General features: G+C 64.6%; 2 protein-coding genes across 2 annotated transcripts; one reads left to right on the top strand and one right to left on the bottom strand.

Annotated features, from left to right (window-relative positions):
• Positions 1-65: 65 nt before the first annotated feature.
• ADCK5 (aarF domain containing kinase 5) lies at positions 66-14,239 on the bottom strand. Its single transcript, XM_077781702.1, has 14 exons — positions 14,233-14,239; positions 13,417-13,492; positions 11,670-11,870; positions 10,810-10,950; positions 10,154-10,267; positions 8,422-8,553; positions 6,903-6,986; positions 5,728-5,809; positions 4,932-5,010; positions 4,728-4,819; positions 3,637-3,745; positions 3,253-3,465; positions 1,897-1,998; positions 66-1,435 (listed from the first exon to the last, which is right to left on the bottom strand). The coding sequence occupies exons 3-14, from the start codon at positions 11,844-11,846 to the stop codon at positions 1,330-1,332; spliced, it is 1,431 nt and encodes a 476-aa protein (XP_077637828.1). The 5' UTR covers positions 11,847-11,870; positions 13,417-13,492; positions 14,233-14,239; the 3' UTR covers positions 66-1,329.
• Positions 14,240-17,059: 2,820 nt separating this feature from the next.
• Positions 17,060-18,655, top strand: LOC144246328 (uncharacterized). Its single transcript, XM_077783588.1, has 4 exons — positions 17,060-17,121; positions 17,914-17,988; positions 18,084-18,422; positions 18,504-18,655. Exons 3-4 carry the CDS (start codon positions 18,099-18,101, stop codon positions 18,588-18,590), a joined length of 411 nt encoding a protein of 136 aa, XP_077639714.1. The 5' UTR covers positions 17,060-17,121; positions 17,914-17,988; positions 18,084-18,098; the 3' UTR covers positions 18,591-18,655.
• The last annotated feature ends 737 nt before the right edge of the window (positions 18,656-19,392 follow it).

Below are 19,392 nucleotides of genomic sequence, written 5' to 3'. Positions count from 1 at the left end.
TCCCTCAAAAAACCCCAAAAATCCCCACAAAAACTCCCCGTTTGTAATAAAACACAATTCTCAACTCCGGTTTTGGGGTTTATTTGGGGGATTTGGGGAAAATTTTGGGGAAGGATTTTGGGGGGTTTGGGAAAAGGTTTTGGGGTCATTTCAGGGGATTTTGTGTAAAATTTTGGGGTAATTTTAGGGAATTTCTGGAAAAGGTTTTGGGGTAATTTCAGGGGGTTTTGGGGTAATTTTAGGGAATTTTGGGTAAGATTTTGGGGTAAATTTAGAGGATTTGGGGTTCACAGTGGCTTTGGGGTTTCACAGTGAATTTTGGGGAGGGGGTTTTGGGATTTTTGGTATTTTCGGGGTGATTTTTTTTTTTTTTTGGGTGGGTTTTGGGGTTTTTTTGGGTTTTTAGGTGAGGTTCGGCCGCTTCCCCAAAATTTTTGGGGTGTCTTTCAGGAATTTTTGGGGGCGTTTTTCTCTTTTCCAGGCGTTTGTGGGGTTTTTTTTTTGTGTTTTTTGGGGTGTTTCAGGGTATTTTTGGGGTGTTCCCAGCCGCTTTTTGGGGTATTTTTGGGTATTTTTAGTGTGCTCCAGGCCGGGTTTTGGGTATTTTTGGGGGTTTTGGGATATTTTGGGATTTCTGGGGTGTTCCGAGCCGGTTTTTGGGTATTTTTGGGGTGCTCCAGATGGTTTTTGGGGTGCTTCCAGCCGTTTTTGGCTATTTTTGGGGTGCTCCGGCCATTTTTAGGGTATTTTTGGGGTGCTCCAGCTGGTTTTTGGTGTATTTTTTGGTTTTTTGGGTGTTTTTGGGGTGCTTCCAGCCGTTTTTGGGTATTTCTGGGGCGCTGCAGCCGCTTTTGGGTATTTTTGGGGTGCTCCAGCTGGTTTTGGGTATTTTTGGGGTGCTCCGGCCGTTTCTGGGGTATTTTGGGTTATTTTTGGGTATTTCTGGGGCACTCCGGCCGTTTTTTGGGTTATTTTTGGGTATTTCTGGGGCGCTCCGGCCGTTTCTGGGGTATTTTGGTTATTTTTGGGTATTTTGGGGGCGCTCCGGCCGTTTTCGGGGTATTTTTGGGGTGTTTGGGGGTGATTTTTGGGGTGGTTCCAGCCGCTTTGGGGGTATTTTTGGGGTGTTTTGGGGTGATTTTCGGGGCGCTCCAGCCGTTTCTGGGGTATTTTGGGTTATTTTGGGGTATTTTTGGGGTGCTCCGGCCGTTTCTGGGGTATTTTGGGTTATTTTTGGGTATTTTTGGGGTGCTCCGGCCGTTTTGGGGGTATTTTTGGGGTGTTTTGGGGTGATTTTTGGGGTGGTTCCAGCCGCTTTGGGGCGCCCCCTCAGGCGCGCAGCAGCAACTGCAGCTGCTCCGCCCCGGGCAGCGCCCCCCAGCGGCCGAGCAGCCGCAGCGCCGCCGCCTCCAGCCGGAACCGCAGCCACGCCCACCTGGGGGACGCGTGACGTCACGGGGGGGAGGGGACACACCTGGGTGGGACACACCTGGGGGGGGGAGGGGACACACCTGGGGGGACACACCTGGGGGGGGGGACACACCTGGGGGGGGACATACCTGGGGGGGGGACACACCTGGGGGGGGAGGGGACACACCTGGGGGGGGGACACACCTGGGGGGGGGACATACCTGGGGGGGACACACCTGGGGGGGGGGGGGACACACATCCCAGCCCCTTCCCCACACCCGAGCCCCGCCCCCAGCTCCTCCCCCTCACCTGAGACCCTCACCTGAGGCCCTCCCCCTCACCTGAGCCCCTCCCCCTCCCCCAGCCCCTCCCCCTCCCCTCCCCTCCCCCCTCACCGCAGCTCCAGCTCGAAGCGCAGTCTGTCCCAGCCCCTCCCCCACCCCTCAGCCCCTCCCCCAGCCCCTCCCCTCCCCTCCCCCCCCTCACCGCAGCTCCAGCTCGAAGCGCAGCCGGTCCCAGCCCAGCCGCAGCCGCTGCCACACGGACCCGCCGGGACCCGCCCGGAGGCGGCGCCAGCCGCGCACGGCGCTGGGGAGGGGCGGCGCCTCAGAGCCCCGGGACCCCCGGGACCCCCGGGACACCCAGGGACCCCCAGGGACCCCCCAGAGACCACAGGGACCCCCGGGACCTCCGGGACCACGAGAGACCCCCCAGGGACCCCCGGGACCTCCAGGGACCCCCGAGACACCCAGGGACACCCAGGGACCACAGGGACCCACCGGGACCCCCGGGACCACGAGAGACCCCCCAGGGACACCCCGGGAGCCCCCAGGGACCCCCGGGACCCCCGAGACACCCAGGGACCACAGGGACCCTCAGGGAGCACAGGGACCCCCCAGGGACCCCCGGGACCCACCGGGGACCCCCCAGGGACACCCGAGACACCCAGGGACCCCCAGAGACCCCCAGGGACCCCCACGGACCCCCAGGGACCCCCCCGGGACCCCCGGGACCCACCGGGACCCACTGGGACCCCCGGGACCACAGGGACCCCCAGGACCCTGACACACGCGTGTGGCACACACACAGACACACAGACACACACACACACACGCCTGGCACACACAGAAACACACACACGTGTTACACACACACACACATACTGTCACGCACACGCATACACATGTGTCACACACACAGACGTGTCATACACACACACACACACACACACGTGGCACACACAGGCACACACACACGTGGCACACACACACACACTGTCACTCACGCACACACATGTGTGGCACACACACACACGTGTCGCACACACCCACACATACTGTCACATACACACGTGTGTCACACACACACACACACACAGTCACACACACACAGATGCGTCGTACATGTCACTCACATGTCCCACGCGTGTCTCACCTGCGCGCCATGATGCCGTGCCGGTCCGCGGGCGTGCCCATGGCGCCGTGCACGCTGCGCACACACACACACAGATGTCACACAGTCACTCACATGACACACACATGACACACGCGTGTCTCACCTGCGCGCCATGATGCCGTGTCTGTCCACGGGCGCGCCCATGGCGCCGTGCACGCTGCGCACACACACACAGATGTCACACGCACACTCACATGTCACGTGTCACTCACATGTCACTCACATGTCCCACACGTGTCTCACCTGTGCGCCATGATGCCGTGTCGGTCCACGGGCGCGCCCATGGCGCCGTGCACGCTGCGCACACACACACAGATGTCACACGCACACTCACATGTCACTCACATGTCACTCACATGTCACTCACATGTCCCACGCGTGTCTCACCTGCGCGCCATGATGCCGTGTCTGTCCGCGGGCGCGCCCATGGCGCCGTGCACGCTGCGCACCGTGTTGATGTTGCGGAACACGAGCAGCATGGGCCGGGGCAGCGCGCGCAGCACGCGCAGCACCTGCGGGAAGCGCCGCGCCGCCATGCCACGCATGTAGCCGCGCTCGGCCGCGCTCAGCCGCCCCTCGGGCCCGCCCAGCAGCGGCGCCCGCAGCGCCGGGGCACCCATGGGTGCGCCTGGGTGAGCCTCGGCCGTGCCCGGGGCACCCATGGGTGCGCCCAGGTGAGCTTCAGGTGTGGCCATGGCACCCTCGGGCGCGCCCAGGTGAGCCTCGGGTGTGCCCGGGGCACCCACAGGCGCACTCTGGGCCCCCTCAGGTGTGCCCGGGGCACCCATGGGTGCGCCCAGGTGAGCCCCCTGCGGGCCCAGCAGGGCCGAGTGGCGGCTCAGGGGTCGCTGCATCAGCATCTCGCAGAAGAGGAAATAATCTGGGGGGCACAGGGGAGGCTCCGGTGACCCCCGGGGGCCCCCCAGGTGTGCCATGGGGTGCCCAGGTAACCCCCAGGTGTGCCCAGGTACCCCCCACCTGTGCCCAGGTACCCCCCACCTGTGCCCAGGTACCCCCAGGTAACCCCCGGGTACCCCCAGGTGTGCCCAGGGGTGCCCAGGTAACCCCCAGGTGTGCCCAGGTGTCCCCCAGGTAACCCCCGGGTACCCCCAGGTGTGCCCAGGTACCCCCCAGGTGTGCCCAGGTGTCCCCCAGGTGTCTCCAGGTACCCCCCAGGTGTGCCCAGGTACCCCCCAGGTAACCCCCGGGTACCCCCAGGTGTGCCCAGGGGTGCCCAGGTACCCCCCAGGTGTGCCCAGGTGTCCCCCAGGTAACCCCTGGGTACCCCCAGGTGTGCCCAGGTGTGCCCAGGTACCCCCCAGGTGTCTCCAGGTACCCCCCAGGTGTGCCCAGATGTGCCCAGGTGTGCCCAGGTGCCCCCTCAAGGTGAATTTCGGGGTTCCCCCCCCAAACCCCAAAATTTGGGTCCCTCCCTCCTCTCACACCTGGATTTTGGGGTTCCCCACCCCATTTTGGGGCTCATTTTGGGGTCCCTCAGGGCTATTTTGGGGTCGGTTTTTGGGGCTTTTTGGGGCTATTTTGGGTTCAGTTTTTGGGGTGCCTCAGGGCCATTTTGGGGTCGGTTTTTGGGGTGATTTTGGGGCTATTTTGGGGGCCGTTTTTGGGGTGATTTTGGGGCTGTTTTGGGGTCAGTTTTTGGGGTGCCTCAGGGCCATTTTGGGGTCAGTTTTTGGGGTCCCTCGGGGCTATTTTGGGGCTGTTTTGGGGTCAGTTTTTGGGGTCCCTCGGGGTTTTTTTGGGGCTGTTTTGGGGTCAGTTTTTGGGGTCCCTCGGGGCCATTTTGGGGTCAGTTTTTGGGGTGCCTCAGGGCCATTTTGGGGTTCGTTTTTGGGGTGCCTCACCCTGCACCCCCAGTTCCGCCGCCCGCTCCCTCATGCCCTCGCGGTCCCGCAGCACGATCGCTCTCCAGAGCCCGCACAGCGCCAGCCGGTCCCTGGGGGGGGCACGGGATTTTGGGGTTCCCTCGGGGATTTTGGGGTTCCCCCGGGGATTTTGGGGTCCCCCCGGCTGATTTTTGGGGTCCCCGGCAGTTTTGGGGCGCTCACCTCTCGCTCAGGGTCTCGTACAAGCCGTGGTCCAGCAGCACCAGCTGCGCCCGCCCGTCGGGGCCGCGCCGCACCAGCACTGCCGGGGGGATTTTGGGGGGACCCCTCGGTTTTTGGGGGACCCCCACCCCATTTTTGGGACCCCCCCCATTTTTTGGGGACTCTCCCCTTTCAATTTTGGGGTCCCTCTCTTTGGGTTTTCCTCCTTCTCTTTTGGGGACCCCCCTCTTTTTCGGGATCCCGTATTTTTGGCGTTCCCTCCCTTTTTGGGGGACCCCCACTTTTTGGGGGACCCCCATCCAATTTCGGAACCCCTCCCCTCTTTGGGGACCCTCCCCTTCATTTTTGGGGGTTCCTCTCTTTGGGTTTTCCTCCTTCTTTTCTGGGGACCCCGTCTGTTTTGGGATCCCGTATTTTTGGGGTTCCACTATTTTTGGGGACCCCTCGGTTTTTGGAGGACCCCCACCCCATTTTCGGGACCCCCCCCCCCCCTTTTTGGGGACCCTCCCCGGTAATTTTTTGGGGTCCCACTCTTCGGGTTTTCCTCCTTCTTTTTTGGGGACCCCCTCATTTTTGAGTTTTCCTTTTTTTGGCCTTTCCCTTTTTTTGGGGGTCCCCGTCCATTTTTGGGGTACACCCCCATTTCGGGGTTTTGGGGTCCCCCTTCCCAGTTTTGGGATCTCCCCCAGTTTTGGGTGCCCCTCCCCGTTTGGGGTCCCCCAATTTTGGAGTCTCCCCGAATTTTGGGGTCCCCCTGCCGATTTTGGGGTCCCCCCAAATTTTGGGGTGCCCGTACTGTTGCCGGGGTGCGGATCCGCGTGGATGAAGCCGGTGTAGAAAATCTGCTCGGCGAACACCTGGATCAGCTTCTCTGCGGTCTGCGGGATTTGGGGGTTCAGGGGGACCCCAAAAACCCCAAAATCCACCCAAAAATCCCCTGGATCAGCTTCTCTGCGGTCTGCGGGATTTGGGGGTTCAGGGGCACCCCAAAAATTCCCAAATCCACCCAAAAATCCCCTGGATCAGCTTCTCTGCGGTCTGCGGGATTTGGGGGTTCAGGGGGACCCCAAAAACCCCAAAATCCACCCAAAAATTCCCTAAAACCCCCTGGATCAGCTTCTCTGAGGTCTGGGGGAATTTGGGGGTTCAGGGGGACCCTACAATCCACCCAAAAATCCACCCAAAAATCCCCTGGATCAGCTTCTCTGCGGTCTGCGGGATTTGGGGGTTCAGGGGCACTCCAAAAACCCCAAAATTCACCCAAAAACCCCAAAATCCACCCAAAAATGCCCTGGATCAGCTTCTCTGCGGTCTGTGGGATTTGGGGGTTCAGGGGGACCCCAAAAACCCCAAAATCCACCCAAAAATCCCCTGGATCAGCTTCTCTGCGGTCTGCGGGATTTGGGGGTTCAGGGGCACTCCAAAAACCCCAAAATTCACCCAAAAACCCCAAAATCCACCCAAAAATGCCCTGGATCAGCTTCTCTGCGGTCTGCGGGATTTGGGGGTTCAGGGGGACCCCAAAAAACCCAAAATCCGCCCCAAAAATCCCCCGGGACCCCCAAACTGAGATCACAGACTCCCAGCCCCCAAATCCCCTGGGACGTTTGTCCCCAAGGCAGGAGGGGACAGGGACACCCGGGACCCCCCTGGGGACACTTGGGACCCCCCTGGGGACACCCGGGACCCCCCTGGGGACACATGGGACCCCTCTGGGGACCCCTAAATTTATTTTGGGACCCCCCAAATTCCCTCAGGACCCCCAAATTGAAACCACGGACCCCCAGCCCCAGCCCCCAAATCCCCTGGGACGTTTGTCCCCAAGGTGGGAGGGGACAGGGACACCCGGGACCCTCCTGGGGACACCCCAAAACCCCCCGGGGACACCCAAACCCCTTTTGGGGACCCCCAAATTTATCTGGGGACCCCCAAACTCCCCGGGACCCCCAAACCCTGGGACCCCTCACTGACGTCTCGCAGGCCCAGCCCCAGCGCCCGGATCCCCTCCAGGTTGGTGATCTTGCAGCCCTCGCAGAAATCGGCCGTGAGCACCCGCTGGGGACAGGGGGACATTGGGGACATTGGGGACATTGGGGACACTGGGGGGACATTGGGGGGACATTGGGGACATTGGGGACATTGGGGACATTGGGGACATTGGGGGACATTGGGGGGACATTGGGGACATTGGGGACATTGGGGGGACATTGGGGACATTGGGGACATTGGGGGACATTGGGGACATTGGGGGGATTGGGGACATTGGGGACATTGGGGACATTGGGGGACATTGGGGACATTGGGGGACATTGGGGACACTGGGGGGACATTGGGGACATTGGGGGGACATTGGGGGACATTGGGGACATTGGGGGGACATTGGGAGGACATTGGGGGACATTGGGGGACATTGGGGACATTGGGGGACATTGGGGACATTGGGGGGACATTGGGGGACATTGGGGACATTGGGGACATTGGGGGGACATTGGGGACATTGGGGACATTGGGGGGACATTGGGGACATTGGGGGACATTGGGGACATTGGGGACATTGGGGGGACATTGGGGGGATTGGGGACATTGGGGGGACATTGGGGGGACATTGGGGACATTGGGGGACATTGGGGACATTGGGGACATTGGGGACATTGGGGACATTGGGGGGACATTGGGGGACATTGGGGACATTGGGGACATTGGGGGGACATTGGGGGGATTGGGGACATTGGGGACATTGGGGGACATTGGGGGGACATTGGGGGACATTGGGGACATTGGGGACATTGGGGACATTGGGGGACATTGGGGACATTGGGGGGACATTGGGGGGACATTGGGGGGACATTGGGGGGACATTGGGGACATTGGGGGGGACATTGGGGGGACATTGGGGGGACATTGGGGGGACATTGGGGGGACACTGAGGGGACATTGGGGGACATTGGGGACATTGGGGACATTGGGGACATTGGGGACATTGGGGACATTGGGGGACATTGGGGACATTGGGGACATTGGGGACATTGGGGACATTGGGGGACATTGGGGACATTGGGGACATTGGGGGACATTGGGGGGACATTGGGGACATTGGGGACATTGGGGGGACATTGGGGTTCCAGGTGTCCCCGAGGTGTCACTGCAGGTGACCCCCGGCCCCTCCCTGTCCCCGCCCGCTGCCACCGCCGGCTGCTCCTGTCCCTGTGCCCACCTCGCTGCGGTGCCCAGGTGTGCCCAGGTGTGTCCCAGGTGTGCCAGGTGTGTCCCATGTGTGCCCAGGTGTGTCCTAGCTGTACCCAGCTGTACCCAGGTGTGCCCAAGTGTGTCCCAGCTGTGCCCAGGTGTGTCTGTGGATGTCCCCAGGTGTGCCCAGGTGCCCCCAGATGGACACAGGTGTGCCCAGGTCTATCCCAGGTGTGCCCAGGTGTGCCCAGCTGTCCCCAGGTGTATTTCCAGCTGTCCCCAGGTGTGCCCAGGTGTGCCTCACCTTGCTGCAGTGCCCCCAGTGCACGCGTGGCACCGTCACCCCCCGCAGGTGCCGCAGGTCGCGCCCGCAGCGCTCCGAGTTGCGCGCCTCGTTCTCGAAATCCAGCTCCAGCGCCAGCGTGCCCTTCAGCTCCTGCACAGGTGAGACAGGTGTGACAGGTGTGTGACAGGTGTGACAGGTGCGTGACAGGTGTGACACTGCCAGCGTGCCCTTCAGCTCCTGCACAGGTGAGACAGGTGTGTGACAGGTGTGTGTGACAGGTGTGACACTGCCAGCGTGCCCTTCAGCTCCTGCACAGGTGAGAGAGGTGTGACAGGTGTGTGTGACACAGGTGAGTGTGACACTGCCAGCGTGCCCTTCAGCTCCTGCACAGGTGAGACAGGTGTGACAGGTGTGTGTGACACAGGTGAGTGTGACACTGCCAGCGTGCCCTTCAGCTCCTGCACAGGTGAGACAGGTGTGACAGGTGTGTGTGACACAGGTGAGTGTGACACTGCCAGCGTGCCCTTCAGCTCCTGCACAGGTGAGAGAGGTGTGACAGGTGTGTGTGACACAGGTGAGTGTGACACTGCCAGCGTGCCCTTCAGCTCCTGCACAGGTGAGACAGGTGTGTGACAGGTGTGTGTGACAGGTGTGACACTGCCAGCGTGCCCTTCAGCTCCTGCACAGGTGAGACAGGTGTGACAGGTGTGTGACAGGTGTGTGACACAGGTGAGTGTGACACAGGTGTGACACTGCCAGCGTGCCCTTCAGCTCCTGCACAGGTGAGACAGGTGTGTGACAGGTGTGTGACAGGTGTGTGACAGGTGTGTGACACAGGTGTGACACTGCCAGCATGCCCTTCAGCTCCTGCACAGGTGGGACAGGTGTGTGACAGGTGTGTGACAGGTGAGTGTGACAGGTGTGTGACACAGGTGTGTGTGACACTGCCAGCGTGCCCTTCAGCTCCTGCACAGGTGAGACAGGTGTGACAGGTGTGTGACACAGGTGTGTGACAGGTGTGTGTGACAGGTGTGTGTGACAGGTGAGTGTGACACAGGTGAGTGTGACACAGGTGTGTGTGACACTGCCAGCGTGCCCTTCAGCTCCTGGGACAGGTGAGTGTGACACAGGTGTGCCCAGGTGCCCCCAGCTATGCCCAGGTGTGTCTGTAGCTGTGCCCAGGTGTATCTCAGGTGCCCCCACGGGTGCCCCCAGCTGTGTCCAGGTATGCACAGGTCTATCCCAGCTGTGCCCAGGTGTGCCCCCAGGTGTGCCCAGGTGTGCCCACCTGCAGCACCCAGCCCAGGGCGAAGTCGGGGTGGAGGAACTGCACAGGGCAGGTGGGCAGGGCTGTGCCCAGGTGTGCCCAGGTGTGTCTGTGGCTATCCCAGGTGTGCCCAGGTGTATCTGTGGCTATCCCAGGTGCCCCCAGGTGTGCCCAGGTGCCCCCAGGTGTGCCCAGGTGTGTCTGTGGCTATCCCAGGTGCCCCCAGGTGTGCCCAGGTGTGCCCACCTGCAGCATCCAGCCCAGGACGAAGTCAGAGTGCAGGAACTGCACAGGGCAGGTGGGCGGGGCTGTGCCCAGGTGCCCCCAGGTGCCCCCAGGTGTGCCCAGGTGTGTCTGTGGTTATCCCAGGTGTGCCCAGGTGAGTGCCCCAGGTGTGCCCAGGTGTGTCTGTGGCTATCCCAGGTGTGCCCAGGTGCCCCCAGGTGCCCCCAGCTGTGCCCAGGTGTGCCCAGGTGTGCCCACCTGCAGCACCCAGCCCAGGGCGAAGTCGGGGTGCAGGAACTGCACGAGGCGCAGGAGCAGCTCCAGGGTCCGGATGTCGCCCTCGAAGCGATCGCGCAGGTCCAGGTACTGCACCTGGGGGGGGGGTCACCTGGGGGGCTGGCACCGCCCCCTGCCCAGGTGTGCCACCCCCGGGTGTGCCCCCCCAGCACAGGTGTGCCCCCCTCCTCCAGGTGTACGTCCGCCAGGTGTGCCATCCCCAGGTGTGCCCCCTCCTCCAGATGTGCCCCAGGTGCCCCAAGGTGTCTCCAGATGTCCCCAGGTGTACCCAGGTGTGCCCAGGTGGACCCCAGGTGCCCCTGAGTGTTCCCCAGGTGCCCCTGGGTGTGTCCCCCCAGGTGTGCCCCCCCCTTCCCAGGTGTGCCCCCTCAGGTGTGCCCCCCTCCTCCAGGTGTGCCCCAAGTGTCCCCAAGTATGCCCCAGGTGTCTCCCCAGGTGCCCCCAGGTACGCCCAGGTGCCCCCAGGTATGCCCAGGTATGCCCAGGTGTGCCCAGGTGTGCCCAGGTGTCCACAGGTGCCCAGGTGTGCCCAGGTGCCCCAGGTGTGCCCAGGTGTATCCCAGGTGTGCCCAGGTGTCCCCAGGTGTGCCCAGGTGCCCCAGGTGTGCCCCCCACACCTTGACAGCCACGGGGGTGCCGTCGGGCAGCGTCGCCCGGTGCACCTGGGCCAGGCTGGCGGCGGCCACGGGCTCGTAGTCGAAATCCCGGAACATTCCGGAAGGCGTGGTCTGGAAATCCTCCAGGAACAGCTCGTCCACCTGGGGACAGGTGAGGGACCCGGAGTCACCAGTGTCCCCAAAGTGTCCCCAAAATGTCCCCAGAATGTCCCCAATGTCCCCAATGTCCCCAATGTCCCCAATGTCCCCCCAATGTCCCCCCAATGTCCCCAATGTCCCCAATGTCCCCAATGTCCCCCCAATGTCCCCAATGTCCCCAATGTCCCCAATGTCCCCCAATGTCCCCAATGTCCCCAATGTCCCCAATGTCCCCCAATGTCCCCCCAATGTCCCCAATGTCCCCAATGTCCCCCAATGTCCCCCCAATATCCCCAATGTCCCCCAATGTCCCCAATGTCCCCCCAATGTCCCCCCAATGTCCCCCCAATGTCCCCCAATGTCCCCAATGTCCCCAATGTCCCCCAATGTCCCCCCAATGTCCCCAATGTCCCCCCAATGTCCCCCCAATGTCCCCAATGTCCCCAATGTCCCCCAATGTCCCCCCAGTGTCCCCAATGTCCCCCAATGTCCCCCAATGTCCCCAATGTCCCCAATGTCCCCAATGTCCCCAATGTCCCCAATGTCCCCAATGTCCCCCAATGTCCCCAATGTCCCCAATGTCCCCCAATGTCCCCAATGTCCCCCAATGTCCCCAATGTCCCCAATGTCCCCAATGTCCCCAGTGTCCCCAATCCCCCCAATCCCCCCAACCCCCCCGCTGTCCCCGCTGTCCCCATGTCCCCCCGGTGTCCCGGTGTCACCTCCCGGTGTCCCCTGGGGGTGGCGCTGTCCTCCAGGGGCCGCAGGCTGCGGGTCAGCTCCGGGGGCAGCAGGTGCTCCATGGCGCTCAGGCCCTGGCCCAGCTTCACGTACAGGCCCCCGTTGGAGAGCGCCCCCTGCAGGAGGCGCTGCCCCGCGCGGCGGTGGCACCGCGACATGGCCGCCACGTAGGTGGGGTTATCCTGGGGGGACACGCGTGGGACACGCGTGGGACATGTGTGTGGGACATGTGTGTGACAGGTGTTGGACATGGCCGACACGTAGGTGGGGTTATCCTGGGGGGACACGGGTGGGACATGTGTGGGACATGTGTGTGACACGTGTGGGACATGGCCGCCACGTAGGTGGGGTTATCCTGGGGGGACACGGGTGGACACGCGTGGGACATGTGTGTGACACGTCTGAGACATGGCCGCCACGTAGGTGGGGCTATCCTGGGGGACACAGGTGGGACACGCGTGGGACACGTGTGTGGGACATGTGTGTCACAGGTGTTGGACATGGCCAACACGTAGGTGGGGCTATCCTGGGGGGACACGGGTGGGACATGTGTGTGACACGTGTGGGACATGTGTGTGACACGTGTTGGACATGGCCGACACGTAGGTGGGGCTATCCTGGGGGGACACGGGTGGGACACGCGTGGGACACGTGTGGGACATGTGTGTGGGACACGTGTGTGACAGGTGTTGGACATGGCCAACACGTAGGTGGGGTTATCCTGGGGGAACACGGGTGGGACATGTGTGTGACATGTGTGTGTGACATGTGTGTGACACGTGTGGGACATGGCCGCCACGTAGGTGGGGCTGTCCTGGGGGGACACGTGTGGGACACGTGTGTGACAGGTTTGGGACATGGCCGCCACGTAGGTGGGGCTGTCCTGGGGGACACGGGTGGGACATGTGTGTGACACGTGTGGGACATGTGTGTGGGACACGTGTGTGACAGGTGTTGGACATGGCCGCCACGTAGGTGGGCTGTCCTGGGGGACACGGGTGGGACACATGTGGGACACATGTGGGACATGTGTGTGACGTGTGTGACACGTGTGGGACATGGCCAACACGTAGGTGGGGTTATCCTGTGTGTGACACATGTGGGACACGGGTGGGACACGTGTGTGACATGGCCAACATGTAGGTGGGGTTATCCTGGGGGGACACGTGTGGGACACGTGTGGGACACGTGTGGGACATGGCCGACACGTAGGTGGGGTTATCCTGTGTGTGACAGGTGTGTGACATGGCCGACAGGTACGCGGGGTTATCCTGGGGACACGTGTGTGACATGTGTGTTACATCTATCTATCATCTGCAGCACCAAATCCCCCCCGGGAGCCCCCAAAACCCCCCCGGGACCCCAAATCCCCACGGGACCCCCAAATCCCCCAGGACCCCCCAAATCCCCCCCAGGACCCCCCAAATCCCCCCCGGGACCCCCAAAACCCCCCGGGACCCCCCAAATCCCCCCTGGGACCCCCCAAATCCCCCCCGGGACCCCCCAAATCCCCCCCGGGACCCCCAAAACCCCCCGGGACCCCCCAAATCGCCCCCGGGACCCCCCAAAACCCCCCTGGGACCCCCCAAAAACCCCCCCGGGACCCCCAAATCCCCACGGGACCCCCCAAATCCCCCCCGGGACCCCCAAATCCCCGCTGGGACCCCCCAAATCCCCCCGGACCCCCCAAAATCCCCCCCGGGACCCCCCAAATCCCCCGGCCCCCACCTGCGCGAGGCCCCTCAGCTCCACCTTGGTGGTCCACCAGTAATCGAGGGAGATGCGGAGCCCCACCGAGAGCGACCTGGGACGGGGGGTCAGGGCACCCCAAAAACCACCCGGGACCCCCCGAGACCCCAAAACCCACCCGGGACCCCCCGAGACCCCCCAAAACCCACCCGGGACACCCCGAGACCCCAAATCCCACCCGAGACCCCCCAAAGCCCACCCGGGACACCCCAAAAACCACCCGGGAACCCCCAAAACCCACCCAGGACCCCCCTGAGACCCCCCAAAAACCCACCCGGGACCCCCCGAGACCCCCCAGAACCCACCCGGGACCCCCCGAGACCCCCCAAAAACCCACCCGGGACCCCCCGAGACCCCAAAAATCCACCCGGGAACCCCCTGAGACCCCAAAACCCACCCGGGACACCCCAAAAACCACCCGGGAACCCCCAAAACCCAACCGGGACCCCCAAAACCCACCCAGGACCGCCCTGAGACCCCCAAAACCCACCCGGGACCCCCAAAACCCACCCGAGACCCCCAAAACCCACCCGGGACCCCCAAAACCCACCCGAGACCCCCAAAACCCACCCGGGACCCCCCAAATTCCCCCCTGGGACCCCCCAAATCCCCCCTAGGACCCTCAAAGTCCTACCAAGCCCACCCTGGGGCCGCCCAAACCCACCCTGGGCCCCCCAAAATGCCCCCGGGACCCCCCAAAACCCCCAAATCCCCCCAAATCCCCCCCGGGACCCCCCAAACCCCCCGGGACCCCCCAAAATGCCCCTGGGACCCCCCAAACCCCCCAGCCCCGACCTGCAGAACCGCGCCGTCCCCTCGAGCAGGAGCCGCGCCCGGCGGCGCCGGGGGGAGGGGCCAGCGCCCATCCCCCCACGGCCAGAGACCCCCCCAGGGCCAGCGCGGCCAGCAGCGACCTGTGGGGCAAAGGTCAGGGGTCAGGGGTCAAAGGTCAGGGGTCAAAGGTCAGGCTCAGGGGCCAGCGCCCATCCCCCCACGGCCAGAGACCCCCCCAGGGCCAGCGCGGCCAGCAGGGACCTGCGGGGTCAAAGGTCAGGGGTCAAAGGTCAGGGGTCAGAGACCCCCCAGGGCCAGCGCGGCCAGCAGGGACCTGCAGGGCAAAGGTCAGGGGTCAAAGGTCAGGGTCAGTGGTCAGATACCCCCCCAGGGCCAGCACGGCCAGCAGGGACCTGCGGGGTCAAAGGTCAGGGGTCAAAGGTCAGGGGTCAAAGGTCAGGGTCAGGGGCCAGCGCCCATCCCCCACAGCCACGGACCCCCCAGGGCCAGCGTGGCCAGCAGCGACCTGCGGGTCAAAGGTCAGGGGTTAAAGGTCAGGGGTCAGAGACCCCCGAGGGCCAGCAGCGACCTGCGGGCCAAAGGTCAAGGGTCAGGGGTCAAGGTCAGGGGTCAGAGACCCCCCAGGGCCAGCGCGGCCAGCAGTGACCTGTGGGTCAAAGGTCAAGGGTCAAAGGTTAGGGACAGGGGTCAAAGGTTAGGGTCAGGGTCAGGATCAGGGGTCAGGGGTCAAGGGTCAGGGGTCTGGGACCCTCCAAATCCCCACAGGGAGTCCCCCCAATTTGGGTGTGACCCCCCCCCGAACCCCAATTTGGTGGAGGTCCCCTCCCCCCCCTACCCCTCCCCCCAATTTCAGGTGGGGGTCCCTCCCCTGCCCCTCCCCCCAATTTTGGGTGGGGGTCCCTCCCCTGCCCCTCCCCCAATTTTGGGTGGGGTCCCTCCCCTCCCCCCCCACCCCTCCCCCCAATTTAGGGGGTCCCTCCCCCCGCCCCTCCCCTCACCGCGGGGTCGCTCCGGGGCCGCTCCGGGGCCGGGGGTGGGGGAGGGGCAGCAGCCGCACCTGGGGGGGGGAGGGGAAATTTGGGGGTCCCGGGGGGGTCCCGGTGACACCGGGGGTGGGGGAGGGGCCCGAGAGGGGATCCCGGGGGGGGGTCCCGGGTGAGGGTCGGTGACATTGGGGGGTCCCGGAATAGGGGGGGACAATTGGGGGGGGTCCCGGTGCCCGGGGGTGGGGGAGGGGCCCCTGAGGAGTTCCCGGGGGGTCCCGGGGGGGTCCCGGTGACATCGGGGGGTCCCGGGTGGGGGTTGGTGACATTTGGGGGGTCCCGGGGGGGTCCCGGTGACATTGGGGGGGTCCCGGGGGGGTCCCGGTAACTCCGGGGGGGTCCCGGGTGGGGGTTGGTGACATTTGGGGGGTCCCGGTGACTCCGGGGGTGGGGGAGGGGCCCGCCCGGAATTCCCGGGGGGGTCCCGGTGACATTTGGGGGGTCCCGGTGACATTGGGGGGGTCCCGGGGGGTCCCGGTGACTCCGGGGGTGGGGGAGGGGCCCGCCCGGAATTCCCGGGGGGGGTCCCGGTGACATTTGGGGGGTCCCGGTGACATTGGGGGGGTCCCGGGGGGGTCCCGGTGCTCCGGGGGTGGGGGAGGGGCCTGTCCGGAGTTCCCGGGGGGGTCCCGGTGACTCCGGGGGGGTCCCGGGTGGGGGTTGGTGACATTGGGGGGTCCCGGAGTGTCCCGGTGACATTTGGGGGGGTCCCGGTGACTCCGGGGGTGGGGGAGGGGCCCCTGAGGAGTTCCCGGGGGGGTCCCGGTGACATTGGGGGGGTCCCGGGGGGGCGTCGGTGACATTTGGGGAGTCCCGGAGGGTCCCGGTGACATTTGGGGGGTCCCGGTAACTCCGGGGGGGTCCCGGGTGGGGGTTGGTGACATTGGGGGGGTCCCGGAGGGTCCCGGTGACATTTGGGGGGTCCCGGTGACTCCGGGGGTGGGGGAGGGGCCCCTGAGGAGTTCCGGGGGGGTCCCGGTGACATTGGGGGGGTCCCGGGGGGGTCCCGGTGCTCCGGGGGTGGGGGAGGGGCCTGTCCGGAGTTCCCGGGGGGGTCCCGGTGACTCCGGGGGGTCCCGGGGGGGCGTCGGTGACATTTGGGGGGGTCCCGGAGGGTCCCGGTGAGATTTGGGGGGTCCCGGTGACTCCGGGGGTGGGGGAGGGGCCCCTGAGGAGTTCCCGGGGGGGGTCCCGGTCCCGGCGGAAGTTCCGGGAAGTTGCGGGGGGGGGTCCCGGGGTGGGGGAGGGGTCCCGGGGGGGGTCCCGGGGTGGGGGAGGGGTCCCGGGGGGGGTCCCGGGGTGGGGGAGGGGTCCCGGCGCTCCCCCCGCCCCCCCTCACCGCCCGCCGCAGCCCCATGGCCGCCGCCGCCGCCGGGCCACGCCCCCCGCGCGCGCTCATTGGCCGGCGGCCGCCGCGGCCACGCCCCCCGCGCCTCCCGATTGGCCGGGCGGGGCGAGGCCCCGCCCACCCCGCGCCGCCCCGTGCGGGGATTGGCTGGAGCGAGGCGCGAGCGGGAATGGGCAGAGGGGGCGTGGCCTGAGCCGCGGAGGGGGCGTGGCTAAGGCGAGGGGGCGTGGCTAAGCAAAGGGTGGGTGGCTATGGATGAGGGGGCGTGGCTATGGAGATGTAGGCGTGGCTATGGGAGAGGGGCGTGGCTATAGAAAAGGGGCGTGGTTTTAGAGGAGGGGGCGTGGCTATTGTGAAGGGGGCGTGGTTGTTGGTCAGTGGGCGTGGCTATGTGGAGGGGGCGTGGTTTGTTGGTTATGGGGGTGGGGGAGGGGAGCCGGCACGGCCCCTCCCCCCTCTCCCCGAAGCCACGCCCCCTCCCCAAGATGGCGGCGGCCGGTGAGAACCGGGCGGGGGTCGCGCGATCCGCCCCTCCCCCACCCCCACCCCCCGCGAGCCCCCGGACAGGAGGGGGAGGGGCGGGGAGCGGAGGGGGAGGGGGAGGGGGGAGGGGCCGGTTCCCCTCCCCCACCCCGGGGATCCCCCCGGCCCGCGGGAGGGGGAGGGGAGGGGGAGGGGGAGGGGGAGGGGAGGGGACAGGCCCCGCCCCCACCCCACCCCCTACCTGGGACACCCCTCCCCCACCCCAAAACCACCCCGCCGTGCCCCTCCCCCACCCCAAAAAACAGCCCCGGACGCACCTGAGAGAGAGAGAGAGTCCCAAAATGACCCAAAATGGCACAAAATGACCCAAAATGGCACAAAATGACCCAAAATGGCCCAAAATGACCCCAAAATGGCACCAAAATGACCCAAAAATGACCCCAAAATGGCACCAAGTGTCCCAAAATTACCCAAAATGTCCCCAAAATGTCCCAAAATGATACAAAATGACCCCAAAAATGTCCCCAAAATGACCCAAATGGCCCCAAATGTCCAAAATTACCCAAAATGTCCCCAAAGTGACCCAAAATGTCCCAAAATGATACAAAATGTCCCGAAAATGTCCCCAAAATTACCCAAAATGGCCCCAAATGGCCCCAAATTTCCCAAATGTGCCAAAATGTCCCCAAATTTCCCAAAATGTCCCCAAAATGTTCCCACGTGTCCCAAAATGACCCCAAATGTCCCAAAATGTCCCAAATGTCCCAAAATGTCCCAGATGCCCCTCACCTGTCCCTTCCCCCCTAGCAGAGCCGCGGGGCCCTCACAGGGAGCCCAGGTGAGGAGGAGGAGGAGGAGGAGGAGGAGGAAGGCTCCGGCCAGGTGAGAGCTCAGGTGTGACCCCGTCCCCAGGTGAGGAGGAGGAGGAGGACGAAGGCTCAGCCCTGACCCAGGTGAGAGCTCAGGTGTTCCCCCAGGTGAGGAAGAGGAGGATGAAGGCTCAGGACCCGGCCCAGGTGATTTCCCAGGTGAGGAAGAGGAGGATGAAGGCTCCAGCCCAGGTGTTCCCCCAGGTGAGGAAGAGGAGGATGAAGGCTCAGGACCCGGCCCAGGTGATGCCCCAGGTGAGGAGGAGGAGGACGAAGGCTCCGGCCGAGGTGATGAGGAGGAGGAGGAGGAGGACGAAGGCTCCAGGCCAGGTGAGAGCTCAGGTGTTCCCCCAGGTGAGGAAGAGGAGGATGAAGGAGGCTCAGGACCCGGCCCAGGTGATGCCCCAGGTGAGGAAGAGGAGGATGAAGGCTCAGGACCCGACCCAGGTGAGAGCTCAGGTGTTCCTCCAGGTGAGGAAGAGGAGGATGAAGGCTCCGGCCCAGGTGAGAGCTCAGGTGTTCCCCCAGGTGAGGAAGAGGAGGACGAAGGCCCCGGGGCAGGTGAGGGGGGGGAGGGGCCGGCCCCGCCCCCGCTGCCCCCCGAGATCGTCCTGAGGATCCTCCGGAGCGGCGCGCAGGGGGAGGGGGCGCTGCCCTTCCTCTGCAGGTGAGCACACCTGGGCACACCTGGGCACACCTGGGGGCACCTGGGCACACCTGGGCACACCTGGGCACACCTGGGCACACCTGGGGGCACCTGGGATACACCTGGGGGCACCTGGGCACACCTGGGATACACCTGGGGGCACCTGGGGGCACCTGGGATACACCTGGGCACACCTGGGGGGCACCTGGGCACACCTGGGCACACCTGGGATACACCTGGGATACACCTGGGATACACCTGGGATACACCTGGGCACACCTGGGGGCACCTGGGCACACCTGGGCACACCTGGGCACACCTGGGGGCACCTGGGATACACCTGGGCACACCTGGGATACACCTGGGATACACCTGGGATACACCTGGGCACACCTGGGGGCACCTGGGCACACCTGGGACACACCTGGGATACACCTGGGATACACCTGGGCACACCTGGGCACACCTGGGGGCACCTGGGCACACCTGGGCGCACCTGGGACACACCTGGGCACACCTGGGCACACCTGGGATACACCTGGGGGCACCTGGGATACACCTGGGCACACCTGGGGGCACCTGGGACACACCTGGGGGCACCTGGGGGCACCTGAGAGGCATCTGAGATACACCTGGGCACACCTGGGCACACCTGGGCACACCTGGGGGCACCTGGGGACAGCTGGGCACACCTGGGCACAGCTGGACACACCTGGGCACACCTGGGGGCATTTCCTGTCCCTCACGTGTCCCTCCCGTGTCTGTCGCGTG

Source organism: Lonchura striata, chromosome 1 (assembly GCF_046129695.1).
Source record: "Lonchura striata isolate bLonStr1 chromosome 1, bLonStr1.mat, whole genome shotgun sequence".
In the NCBI taxonomy this organism is placed as follows: Eukaryota; Metazoa; Chordata; class Aves; order Passeriformes; family Estrildidae; genus Lonchura; species Lonchura striata.
Note: the sequence above shows the minus strand (reverse complement) of the source record. Positions and strands in the feature narration are given on the sequence as shown.